The following is a 14,506-nucleotide window of genomic DNA, read 5'->3' on the forward strand; positions in this document are numbered from 1 at the left end:
ACTACTTCTACATTTATACAGTCCTAAAATTGCATTTGGCCCTTTGGAGGCAACCACAAGGCTGATGTGGCCCCCTGTGAAAATGAGTTTGACACCCCTGTCTTAGGCAACACTGCTGTGTGGGTATGGAGCTCACCACTCCTCTGCTGGTCCTGCAGGGATTGCATCTTGGCCAGGGTCTGCTCATGCAGGCCAGCTTTCAGTAGAGGAGGAAAAGGAGTTTTAAAAGTCTGTGAAGAAAATCTCATATCTGTGTACGTAATTGTGTTCAGCCAAAGCTATAATGAGAGGACAAAAAGAGATGAGACCACTCAGCATCAGGGGATGACAGTCACCTTTTGCCGCACACACTGCGCTACGCACTGTGCCCAGTCACGCAGCTACATCAGAAATAGTCTTCAGCCCTCCAAGGAAAAGCTCTCATCGGTTAAAACACTCAGACTCTTCCTGCAGGTCAATAAAGCACATCAACACATGCTGAACTTGAAGTAAATCTGTCTCCAGATGCTTTTTTTTTCTGGAATAAATCCAAGGATATGGGCCACAAATAGCTGTTGTCTCTTCCCTTCCTGCTACACAAACCCAATCAAGGTTTAAATCCTTTGGAGGTAAACAGGAATAAAGCCTTTCCAAACAATGAAATCAGCTTTGTCTTCCCTAGCATGACAGAGGATCTGCACGCTGTGTGCATCCAGCAGACTCAGTTTTAATGCCTTGCTGTCAGACTCGAGTCTGGCGCTGTTCTTCTGCCTTTCATATTTCACCTCAGAGTGCATCTGGAGAGACATTGCAGCCTGCAGAAAACACACAATCTATGGATGTGAGTTAGTTTTAAGTCAAAAAGTAATCTAACAAATATTATCCAAACAATTTGCAAGACTCAAACTCAACTAGCACTTCTTTAAAGGGCAAAGTAAACTAAAGCTAAGTTGGTCTATAAGCCACATTCAGAAGCTGGGCAAGACACCCCCTAGAACTGTTTCTCATTTCTGCTGCTTTTGCCTCCCTTTATAACACAGTTGGCTAAACTCCTCTATGTTTTAGTATTCTCAGAATTTTTTTTTCTGCTTTTAAATTATTTTCAGTGAGGAAATTAACTGAAGTGAAAGAAGTTTCAACAAAGATACAAAATGATAATAATTACAGAGAAAAAGACATATCCAATTCATCTAAATGAAACATTTCATTGATTCTCAGCGTACTTGCTGTCCCATTTTTTCAATTGTCAAAAATTTCTTGGATTTAAAATTTTCAGTCTGCTTTGGGGCAGAAAAATACTACTGTCATCTTGCCAAATCTCTGCAGGATAAAAGAATTTTTTCTTTCCAACTGTAATTATTGCACAGCTGGTGTCTGCACTGGGTCCTTTTTCACTGGTGGCACATACATAGTTACTAGGTAATTCTCACCACAAAGACAGACTCAGACTTCTTCTGCAGCTTCCCTGTGCAACCCAAGGAAGGTACCACACTGGGGCACCAAGAGAATATTCTAGCAAACCAAAGCAAACAAGCTAGAGTATAAGAAAACATTACAAAACAATTCCAGTGTTTTGGGAAATTTTTTGTAATAACCTAAATACCAGCAAAATGATTTCCAGAGGACATGTGTTTCTGGTTTCTTGAAAGATGTTTATAATAAGCTAGAGATTTTCTTTTGTTAACATGCTAGAGTGGGTTGCAGTATAATTTTACAAGAACACAATAACCTGGATAAAATATGGACATAATCTTGATGAAAATTAAAAAAAAAAAAAAGAGAGAGAAAGCCTAATATCATGTTCAATTGCACAGCCTTGAGTAAAGCCTTAAAAAAACCTCTGCTTAAGTCATATTGCTTTTGCTTTAGCCCGAATAACAATTCTATGCTCCCTTTGTTGCAAAAATATTCCCCGTCAGTGTCATTCTCTATTAGCATCAATGAGAAATGTGTACCGATCAAAGGAAATAGAGATACTGAAATGCAAAAAGGGATGTTTTTTATAGCATGCAAGAAGCACAGAGAGTCATTAAGAAGAAGAAAATTCTGGGGGCCCACAAATTCTGCTCTCTAAGGGCTGTTCTGCTACAGCCTTAAGTACTTAGCCCTTTGAGTTGGTAGACATAAATCTTACACTTCCTCAACCAAATTTTCTGGTAAGCCTTTGATTGCCTCCTAGAGATTAGTTGTCACAGCCCAAGAGTGTCAGTTATAGAACATCATCTAAATGAAAAGGTTTCAATGCCTTTTCATGAAGGTTTGCACCACCAAGCTTATGAGCTCCTGTGTGATTCACTGGAGCAAATGGAAAGGACGTGACTTCAGGCTAGACCAAATTCTGCAGTTTTTACTTACGCGCAATTTTTGTTGACTTCATGGTTTTCACACTAATTTTTAAAGGGAGGAATACCTGCACGGATAAGACAGGAATCTTCTTCATTCTGCTGTTGATTTATACGGCTTCTACTAACATAAGTAACCAGGTAGATACATCCTATATTACAAATTGTACATGTACAGCATGCCATACATAAGAGTTGGCTTCTGCCATTCCTACACTGACTAACTGCTTGACTGGAAAGTATCTGGCTTCTCTTGTTACCCACCACAGGACACATATTGGTCCTGTGTAACTTCTGAAGCAGAGTGACCATAGCTGAGCTATTTAAGAGAAGCATCCTTCTATCTACAGCTCATACAGCATAGACAGCATTTTTTATGCCAGCATGGATTTGATCACTAGTGACTTGGCACCATACAATCGCTGAGATTTTCTTTTGATAATGATGACTACTTGAGAAACAGGCAGGGCTTATGGTTACCCAAGACTGAGGGAAATTTCTGGAAATCATTTTATTAACTTTGAGTGAAAGCATAATCTTATGCACTTGTTCTGCTTGCCTTCCTTTTTCAGGTGCCACTTATATACTTTATACTGAGATTTACAAAGCCAGCTCAGACATCTATATTCCCAGTTTTTACAGATGTAACAGAAATGAGTAGGTCAAGCTTGCTCTGGTGCTTTAAAAATCCCATCCTTACTTATGGTCAGGACAGTCCCTGCACTGAGCGTGCTTACTCTGTAATGAGCAACATGTCTGAAAGTCTGGAATTCACAAGCGTTCAAAGGACAGCTTCCCTGCTTCTGCTGTGTCTAGAAGGCAGAAGGGTGTTGTTTGGAGCAGAAACTTGACATGGGTTTGACACGTATGGAACTGGGAAGGCTGTGACTTGGTCTCATCATCTGTATGTACTCTGCAAAGTCAGACTTTAAGTACATTTAGCTGTTTTCTACATTTACGTGTACTCTTGAATCAAACAATGAAGACAGGCACTCATATAGTTGCCTGGAAGCTTGAGTTTCCTTCACCTGAAAAATCCTTTTGACTTTCAGGTTTCAAGAGTGCATTTCCCATTGTACAACAAACCAACCAGACTCACTGTATATCTGAAGCAGTGACCTTGGTGTCCCTTTACGAAAGGGTCTAGATGTGCAAGTGGATTATCTGCAGTCTAATTACCACATCAGAGCTGTGACATGTAAGGAACTGGTCTGGGTTTTTTTTATGCTGGGGAATTCATGCATTCTAAGTGATGCTCCAGCCTGCTGTCCTGCAGCTTCAGTCTCACATCAACCTGGAACCAAATTTACACATTGCAAGACTGTACCCAATGGACAGATTTTTTTCCATGTCTTCTTTTTCATCTTACAATTAAACACTATATCATTCAAACCAGTCTTATACCATACACATCAAGCTAGCTATAATTGAAAGGTAGGTTAGTCAGTTTTTTGCACAGCTAGTAGGATTCCTCATTAGTCTTAACCTGTCGGTACCATCAGCCCTTTCCTTGAGAAAGAAAAAGGAACTGAAATACATTTGTTCAGCAATTTGTGAATTCTGTATCTAGAAACAATCAAGTCTTCCTTTCTCCTGGATGATTTTAAATGAAAAGCTATGCCACCCTCTGTTAGAAGAGTTGTTTCTTCTACAACCTGTAACAATAGGTGATGATTTAAGTTGCCAGTTTCTTAAGGCATCATTGATCTCCACAGACTTCAAGTAACATTGTTCATATGATAAACAAAGAAATGGTGAACTTTTTTTTTTTCAGTCTCTCCTTAGGATGTGAGATTTTTATAGGATCATGAGTATAATTTACACATTCAGGTTGACACTCGGAACACAACATATTCAGAACTGCTGAGTTATGCCTACTTTCCCATTCAGATCACAGGTTGTTATCTCTACCCCCAAGAAGAAACAGTTTGTATAAATACATACAATCTCTTGCCAAGACCTATGTGCTTACAAAATCCCACAGCAGATGATTTTTCTGTGATGACACATTTGGAGTAATCAAAGTGTCACCGGAAAACTGAAAACCTTTAATTACCTCCTTGGGCCTTTTTGAAGGATAAGAAATCAGCCATATTTCCAGTAATGTTTGTTTTGGATCTAGGAATATCTCTGCAACTGTAAAAGCAATCAAGCATTAGCAAAGGTGAGGATGCTCTTCCCCAAAAGCTGTTAAAACAGGCTGGACAAACCTCTGCCAGATATTTTTAATTTTGTTAGGAAGATGAACTAGTTCAGCCCTTAAAGTCACTACCTGCCCTAGATTTGTGGGATTCTGCTTCTTTATAATAAAATAATTCAACAGGACTTAGTAAATCATCTTTGTCCGTGAGTTAGTTGTCATAACTTCTGTGGGATTCAAGAGCAAAATTTAGATGTAATGCTGAAAGAGACTTCACAAATTGTTGTAGATATTTTTTCCAGGGAGTCTGGGAAGTATTTTTTTACTCTTGGGATGAATAAATAGGCAACTTAGTGGAAAGAACCTGTCAACCTGTCCTTTTTAATTGATAGTGCCACTAAAAGTCATACTTCCTACTGTCTTTTTTTTCCAATGTTGTATTTTTCAGCATTGGCACTGAGAAGACAATGGCTCCCTTGATGTTTCAGCACTCTTACTGGCCAGCAGTTGCATTTCTAGGGGATAACTAACCTTGCAGACGTAGCTTCAATTTTTCACGAAGTTCTGCAGAAGTAATTTTTGAAGTTCCTCTTTTCCAGGGGAATCTCTGGCTTTCTTCCTGCAATCAAGACACTGACATTGGTAAACACCCAAAGCTCTAAAGAGAAAAAAGCATTTTCCTGATTCCTAAGTTACTACCTCAATGAGGGAGCCATCCCACTGAAGTCCGTAGGGTTTGAGTGTGTTACCTATGGCCCTGAGGAACACTACTGATTCCAGCACAAGAAAGACCATACACTCTGGAGAGGGCAGTTTTCTAGTGTATATTAGAAAAATACAGCTATGCTACCTGGACAAGGGAGTTCCAGCCTGTCCGCCATATGTGGTGAATCTTCGCTTCAGCACACTCTTGCCTTCACCTCTGTAGCTGACCCTCCAGTGATAGCCAAGCTGGCAGCCATACTCCATCCCCTCCCAGAGCTTCAAACAAGAGATACTTATGGAAAGGAGATATGCAGAGCAGAAGATGGGCTAGCCCCTTTTCCTTAGGTTGCACACAGTATGCAGTTTCCTGCCTTCTGGGCATTCATTCAGAAAGAAGCAACAATCTGTCCCTGTGGCCAAAGCCCATCCAATTGGCCTGAACAGCCCTTTATAGACACTTCCTGAGTGTGCTCAGGCAGTGACACAGGATGCTCCTGAGATGTGCCATCTGAACAGTATCCACATTTTTCTTGTGGAGCTGAATATAAAACACGATATATCTCAAATATGAAAGGGAAAAGGCCAAAAAGACAAGTTTGGCCTTTGCAAGAGAAAGGAAGAGTAGTTCCAACATGTGCTTGCTAAGAAAGGGCTACATCATGGCATGGGGGCAGGGCTGCTTGCTTTGTGCTGTGGAGTATCCTGAAGAGAAGTGTAATTCCTAGAGACTGGATCAAACTTCGCCACCACCTCTTGACTCTGTTACCTTTCCCATTTGCATTTCCTACAGCATATCCCTGGCACCACCATGTGCACGAAATGGCACAGTGTGGCCAGTTCAGAGGTGGCAATTTGCCATGTACTGGCAATCAGACCAGTAAATGTATGCATAATTGGGAAGGTTTTATTCTTGCTGACCCAGTCCATTCACCCACGAGCACAGGGCATGCCAGTGAGGGTGGGGTTTCATTTTCAAGAGTTGCTGCAGGAAATCTGAGCTACTAAAAATATTACGAAGTTCTGACCTAGAACTTGGGACATATGCTTATTAAATGCAGAAAACTCAGAGACAGAAATTCAGTTCTGTCTATAAACATAATTTTCTTGCCCTAGTTGCATGTTAATGTAATTTTGCATCATATCCCAAACAAAAATTCCATCACATGCTGTCATAGAGATGCTGAATTCCAAATGCAAATGTCTGTAGCAATAGTCACTAAAATACTTAGGACTGATGTGAATTTGGAAGTAAGCCCTTTTCTGCTTGTTTTTTATAGTAAATTAGAATCTGGGGATTTTTTTTTTTTTTTTTTAAATAAGAAATTCACATTCATTTTGTCATCTTCAGGACAACTGGTGCTGTCATGGAACAGTGAGACTGCAGCAGTCTATGAGTGCAAGCTGGCATTAGTTCTTTTTCCAGTCAAGTTAAATTTCTGAGGTTATTATTTGTTTGTTTGCTTCACACCTAATTACAAATTTGGATAAACGTGATCTTAGTTTAAACTTTACGAACGTTCAGTCTGACAGTGCTCACAATAAACACCCTTTACGCTGCCATGAAACAAATCAGCTAAGCCTAGAAAAAGCAAAATTGACATTCTTGGTAATGATGACATAAAAGTCAGAATAATTTTCATTAAAAACCCAACCCTGCTAGGTAATTTCTAGTACATTTACATCCTGGATAAACCAAATAAAAAGAAAACTATGCATATATAAACTTTAGTTTCTTTTAAATATTAAAATGATAGACTTTGCAGATTGTTTATTAAGAAAAATGTTCATATAATGAACTCTTTCATGTAGTCACCCATGGGAAGCCCTGTGACTGGAATAAACTAAAATTAAACTGGAAGAAATCTGGAAGAGGAATCATTTTGCATTTTCCAGAAGATATGCTGGAAAGTGATGAGTCTTCCTAATTTGTATTTCTGCAAAGTGTGTGATCCCAAGATGAGAAAAGAGAAATGCAATATAAAGACTGTACCTAGAAATGTCACTTTGGATCAGAATTCTATTTGAAAAAATAATTTCAGTATTACTTCAGAACAACAATGTAGTTTTGCAGTAAAGGATGTTGTAGTCGTAGAAATCCCAATGGCCTCCTAAATGAAGAGCCAGCATAGAAAGAGAGAGGTGAGTGGCCAGTTATCCATTGTGTCTTCCTCTTCTGCCTTTATATCAATCCCACCTATAATATCAGTTATTATAGTCACACCATTGTTCCAAAAAGGAGGCAGTGGCAGAGTTCCAGGTTTACACTGCCAAAACACTATCCAATCCAAATGAGAGATGAAATTGTAGAATTAGTTTTCTTTCCCTGCATGATATTAAAAAAAAAAAAAAAAAAGAAAGAAGAAAAAGAAAAAAAAACGTTTTTGGATAAACAAACCGGCAAGATTAAATTAAACATATGGTTGACAAATGAAGTACAGAAGAGCAAAAAACCCTGGCTACCATAGGTACTTTGAAGTAGTGTTGGCTTTCATGCACTGTTATTACACATCCTTTGCTGAAAACAGTATACCCTTCACAATTTTGAACCTCCTGTGTGTTTCCTCATATTTTCAATCAAATTATTACATACTAGAAATATGCATAAGGGAAATTATTCTACACATTTTATGGTGTGCTGTTGCTTGTAGCAGTAATTGAAGTACCTTTTCCACTTATGAAAGTACTAATTTTATTTGGTTTTATTGCTTTTCTAGATGCAATTATTTATTTAGTGTGTTTTGGCTTTATTAAATTATGTTTACTATAGGAACATCATAAAAATGTATGAAAGCAACACATCAGCCACTACTGCCCAATGACCTGTTTTGGGGAATCTAGTGTTATTTTTCATATCCAAACATAATAGAATAAAGTAAGAATAAAGAGATAATCTACACTGAAAAACAATGCAATTTTGAGATAATATAATAAAACACCTGGCCAATATGATTTCATAAATCTTAGTTCTAAAATGTACATGAGCTGGGCATTGGGTTGGCTATTTTAGGACATGCAGCATTTTCTAAATGGAAACATAACACGAAATACAAATAAACAGCAAAGGGGAAAGCATATACAGATTTAGTTTGCCCTGAGCATTTGATTTCTACAGAACAATGAAAGTATTTCTGCTTTAAAAGGTGCACTGGGTCAGTCTTAGGAAATGTAGTGCTTTACTCTGGCAGTGACAAACAGATTGTAAATTTCTATCAGATTAATTTTAGGAGGCTTTTCACATGCAGTATATAATTCTGCATTTAGGGTCTGAGGTGACACCCACTGAAGTTGGCAGTGAAACTCCCAACACCTTCAAACAGAGACTAGATGTGCTGTCATACACTGAGAAAAAGATCTTCAACATTAGCTGGTGCTATTGTGATGTCCAGCCCAACTTAGCTCCTGTGTTTAGCCTCTGTACTACCTACTGAAGAGATGGACATATATAGTTTTGAAATCCCAAAATGAAATCCCAAAAAGGCAACTTAACAAACTTAAATATCTAGAAACTGAAGCTAGCACTCTCAGGATAGAAAGAAGAAGGAAATTTTAAAATTTGTTAAGTATCAGAGCAATTGATCAAGAGCTTTTTCTAACAGGATAGGACAGAAGTCTTTCTAAGCACTGTGGTTTAGTTCAGCCCCAATACACGAACAAAGAAATATGTGATTTTATTTCTATTACATGTAAGATCCACAGGAAGTCCATTTACATCATTACACCAGGTAATTCAACAAAAGCAGGTAATCTGTGTAATCAACAGTGCAGCATTTGACAGCAAATGAGGACCAGAAGCTGAGATCAAATAGGACTACCTGTGCAAGAGGGGCGGGGAGGGAAGACTGTGTGTGAATAATCAAATGCAAAGGTTACAGTCCTGCAGTTAGCCCCGCAAAAGGCTTTTACTCACGTGTACAGATCAACTGCCTTCTGTTACATCACTTACAGCAGCAGCAGCTGCACAAAGTATTTCAGGATCAGATCTGCAGAGAAAAAAAGAAGATTAAACTAATGCTGGAAAAGTGTAAACTAATACACCCAGAGGTATACAATCTGAAATGCAGAGTGTGAGCAACTGTCAAGGCAAAGGGGAGGACTTCGGGGCAGTGCAAAAGACAGGAAGCAGGGGAGCACAGGGACTGATTGCAGAGGATGTTAGATGTTTATCTTTTCAGCCAGAGGATAACATATTAATTACTCAAACACATTTCAAGGAAACAGGAATCATTTATGTTGAATCAGAAATGAATAAATAGCAGTAAATAAGGCATAAAGGAAACTCTTGGTATTAGAGAATATTTTTCATTATAACATTTAACTACTGTATGGAAAAATCGTGGTTTATGAACTTAGAGTCAGTTTTCACTTCACAACTGGCAAAGACTTTTCTGGTCTCAGAGGTGCAACCTTCTCTCTTAGGTATAGTCTTGTGACTGCAACAATTTACATGGCTGGAATGGTTTTGGTTTGCTTTGCTTTAATTGTCCCATTTAGGCTTAAATTTGACAACAACTGTTATATTCATGTAGAATGTGGTATCCAAGAAGATCAGCGAACAAATTCCCCAGTTGTTCACTTGCAAAGAGCTTTAGTACTTCATCCTTTTTCAGGGAGCACAGGCTTTAATCTTCCACAGTTGAACTAAAATCCATTTCAAGTACTATAGAATTCCACAGCAACTCTTGAGTTTGTCGCTACATTTTCTGAGGTGAATTTGATATGAACAACCCACACCCAACTAACGAGCCACACACACAAAAGAACAAGAGACAAGAGTTTTGTCCTCCAAGGCACCACTCTGAGTTCTGGATGAAGTCCCCAATAGCAGTAGGCAACTCTTCTGTCACTTGCATTAAATTTGTTCAGTAAATTTTCTTGATAATGTCTCTCTTAGCTAAGCTTTATAGTCTGAACTATAAACCTCAACCAATACAGCAGATGGCTTTGCTGTTATGGCTTTTGTCCTAAACTCTGCACTCATCTATAGCATGAAAAAAATTGACAAAATCCCTTTGGAATTACAGTAACTTAATTCTATCCATTTTTGGTTTCTTCTGCATATCTTTAAGGCATTTTTTGGTTCTGTTAACAAACATAATGAGAGGTATTGTGAGTGGAGAAGTAACTGGTCCAAGGTTTACAGCTGGGAAGAAAATCTGCCATATATATTTAAAATTGTGAAATGTGCAATAACTAAAATTAAATTGCGAAAATTAGGACTGAAGAAGCCAAACATTTTGCTAATGCACATCTTTCAAATTTGCAATATCTGAATTGTCCAATTAAAACATTTGGCATTTAAGAAACAAGAAGAAATTGGAAACAAAGCTGAAAATCCTACTATTTCTTGTTTCTTTTTTAATATTATTTTTATTTCATCTTCTATGAACTAAACTGATTAACAACAGAGTAGAATTACTGTGTGAGAGAAGAAATATACCCTATTCTATAGAATATTTAAGGCATCTTATACATTTAGTGGTAATGATATTATAACTGTAATTTGTTGGTTCTGTTTCCTAGCCGAAAATCGCAGAGGAGAATTTAACGTACGCTGAACTTGAACTTATGAAGCCAATTCAGGAAGCCAAAGGCATTCCCAGTACAACAGTCTATGCGCAGATACTCTTTGAGGAGAACAAGCTGTAGTAGTTCATGCCTGTATAAATGTCCTTTGCCTGTGTTCTGTTTAATTCTTGCTGTGCTGTTTATTTATAAAAATCATGCAAATGTCCTTATTTTTTTACTTCCATTCATGCACTTCTATTTTTCTATGAGAATTTTAAACAAAATGTAGATGAAAGTAATCATAGAAAAAGCAGCTGGTCTACAACTGACATCCCAGGGACACCGTTCATAGTGTTCAGCCCCCCTGTTTAAAATGGACTGAAGTTCTACCTGGGACATTTTCAATACTGAACATTATTCCATCTTTGAAGCCAATGTGACATGTCCAGCTTCAAATATTGACATCTCAGCAAGCCTCAGGAGTACTAGCGGCATGATCCATGCATATCAGTCTGCTTCTGAAGACAAAAACCACCGACCAGAAAATTTATCAAATTAATGTTGTTTTTCCCATCAGGAAAATGTTAACCCAGTAAAGCTGAGACTTTTTCTTCTGTACCAAAAGAAAAGTTAAAATTACTTTTTCTGCTTTCTCTGCCCCCTGCAGAAATAGTTGTCAAAATAGTTGGTTTCTATATTTTAAAATTCTCTTTCTAAATGACATTGTTTTTAAAAACTCATGTTACTATTAGTAAAGTTGTTTGTTAGTGCTTGAAGTCAAACATTTCAGAATAATCCAAAGGAAGAATTCATAGTTAAACCCAAATGATTTGAGGAAGAATATTTATAGCTTAGGAACATTTTCCAGGATTTTCTGGTTTTTGGTGTTTTATTGTTTTGTTTAGTTTGGGTTTTGTTTGTTTGTTTTTTATTGTTGTTGTTTGTTTGTTTTTAATTTTAACTAGGAATAGGAAAAATCTGACATGGAGTAAAAGACTTTGACAGAACCATGATACAGTTTTGGCCTTGACCTAGACTGGTGCTCCCAAATCTGCAAAAGTTTCTTCCTGTGGCCTGTATCATTGAACTGCTGATATACAGGAAACACTCACACAGCTGCTCCTTAGTACAGAGCAGATTCCGTTAACACCCTGCACAAAATACTATTTCTCTTTCCTCACCTTAGTAAATGAGAAGGAATTCTTGCTTTTCCATTGACACACATTCACAGAAAATGGGCTATTCTGTGACATCCATGGTATTTCAGTTATGAAGGATAGCTGGACTGGTGTTTCAAGCTCCTAAATCTCCAATGCCCAAATTCCACCAAAGTTCAGGGAGAGGTGGGTACTCAACATCTTTAAACACTTGGGAAGCTTTAACCCTTGAGTAACTACAGAGTTAATGGAGATGCAAAAGCATGGGCTCTTCACCATTGGGCTCTGGAGATCTGATACTTGGCATGTGCCAGGTCCTCTCCAGGTCGGAGATGGACCCCCTTCACAGTCCACTCATTCAGCAGTATTCAGTGTGGATTTTGGAGTAGCACTTGAAAGCCTTGCGTTTTGCAGTCCTAACCAAGGTGATCTGAGTTGCTTCCTCCTTTACAGGCCAGGCCTTTTTAGTGATACAGCAACTTCTCAGGAGGGCTCAGAGCACAGCTGGGAGCCATCACAGGAACACTCATGCCCTTATTCCTGTTACTTCATGGGAGCAAAGGAGAGGAGGGCAGGGTGACAATGCAGGGATGGGGACAGGCAACAATGGGAAATGGTACGCTGCTGCCTACTGGAGGGTTTCACCATTTTAAGTGGGTCTGTATAAACTGCTTTTTAACTTTCTTGAACAGGAGTAGAGATTAGGCAGCATACATAATCTTCTACTCTAGAGACAGGATGTGCAAAAGTAAAATGCAGTCACCTGCTTCCATGTTAGATAAAAATCTCTTGTATGAAAAAAAAGAAATGTAAGAACAGCTTGTCAGGCTAGCCATTATATGCAGTAATAATTCCAACTCTAGTCCTTCATTAAAACAGTTCTTTCCAAACTAATGCCACTAATCAATACGTTTACTAGTAATTATTTGCATGTTTAATGTTTGCATTTTTGAGCTGTCAAGGAAATGTTTGTTTCACCTTTTCATTATCCCAGGAGATTAATCACCCACCAAAAGAGCATGATATCTTTCTTTGTTCTTGGATGTGGTGATGGACTTCAAGTGACAGCAGCGACCAACTCATTGATCAAAAAGAAATTGGTGCTAAAGACTGATCAAACAATCAGGGATCAATTTTGGAACAGCCAGATTGACTTACTGTTCAGAGAGGACACCTCTTATGCAGACATCTGTAAGGAAGGCCTTAGAAAAGTATATAACTTACTAGTGATTCCTTTGGAATTGAAATAAACCCCTGACACATTGGTTGTGAAAACTTTCTAAAGTTTCTAAAGTTGTTCAGTAAAGTCCTCTACTGTATGTTTATGCCCAGTATTTTAATGAATACCATTCTTTGTGTACTAATACTCTATATATTCTTGTTTATGTTTGATATGTAATTCCCCCAAATAATAGTTAATTGAGCTAAATAAATTACCTTTTTTATTGAGATAGGTTCTCTCAGTCTATGTAGGATTTATTGCTTGCAGGGAAACAATTTAAGGTTATGTGTTTATCTTGTATTCAGCATTTAGACAATCCCAGTGGCTGGGAATTGAATTTTTCATTCTGCAGAAAATTCCATTATTTTAAAATGTTTTCCATTTGTGAATAACTTCAGATGACAGCTGAGTCCTGAAAGGCAGCAGATCAGCTGAGTGAAAGGAAGCCAAAAATACTACTTAGAGAACACCCATCTTCCTGAGCAGACATTCCTATGCATTTTCTTATGCAGTGTCCACCCAGATTTAATAATGTCAAATCATATGACTGGAGAAAGAAAGGCATCGTCATTTACCTTTCAATTAATTGTACATCTTTAAGTATCAAAGCCACTCACTGAGTATAATGTGCTTTAGTGGGAGAAATGCAGTATAAGTTGGATTTAGCTCATTCTAACAGGCAACACAAGGCTGAATTCCTCTCTAGCCTAACTCTTTCTGGCTTCAACAGAACAGCAGTGGAGCTGAATATGGTCCACTGTTCTTTTATGACAGTAGCTCCCATGAAGACTCTTAATACCTTATTAAGTAGCCGTTGAAGTCTGCTGAGTCATACTATTTTGGTTACTCCTTCCATTGTCATTGATAAAACATGGCCTAGTGCTAAAATTTTAACAAATACAGCTCTATTAGTCTCACACCAATTTAGTAGCAGATTGTTAAATGTTAATGTACTGCACTCTATAGCTTTAAATAGAATTAGAGATGTTTACAGCTTTGGTTAAATGCACCTTGTTCCTTCACATTAAATTTTATTACCAGAATCCTCCATCAGCAAATAGGAGTAAATCATATTAGTGTCACGGGCTGTGTGGGGGTTGATTCTGCAGCCCAAGGCAAAGGTGTTTTATTACTCTTTATTACAACTTTCTAATTGGTAGGTGTGGTCAGAATGACATTATCTCTGTAATTACAAGCAAATTATTGGTTTTAGAGTAACTGTAACATAATTGTGGGGTTCTCTTCATTAAGAGGTTCAATCAACTTGTGTCCTCAGCCAAGGCTTGGGCAGGTTCTGGTGGCATAGCAGGACTCAGACCAGGTCAGGTCTCATTTGATATTTGATTTGTAGGTCAAATTCTACTTTTTGAGGACTTATCCTAAACACCTCTGGTGAGTGACATCAGGGTGCAAGGATCTTTTTTGGTTCAGTCTAACCTATCAGGGTAAAGCATAA

General features: G+C 38.1%; 1 protein-coding gene across 1 annotated transcript in view; it reads left to right on the top strand.

The window, feature by feature from the left end:
- Nucleotides 1–13,281, top strand: part of VSTM4 (V-set and transmembrane domain containing 4) — a 39,114-nt gene extending 25,833 nt beyond the window's left edge. The window contains exon 8 of the mRNA XM_065843959.2: nucleotides 10,687–13,281. Coding sequence (XP_065700031.2) covers nucleotides 10,687–10,812 — 126 coding nt within the window. The 3' untranslated portion in view covers nucleotides 10,813–13,281. The remainder of the gene's footprint in view (nucleotides 1–10,686) is intronic.
- Nucleotides 13,282–14,506: the final 1,225 nt, after the last annotated feature.

This window comes from Patagioenas fasciata, chromosome 8 (genome assembly GCF_037038585.1).
Source record: "Patagioenas fasciata isolate bPatFas1 chromosome 8, bPatFas1.hap1, whole genome shotgun sequence".
NCBI lineage: Eukaryota > Metazoa > Chordata > Aves > Columbiformes > Columbidae > Patagioenas > Patagioenas fasciata.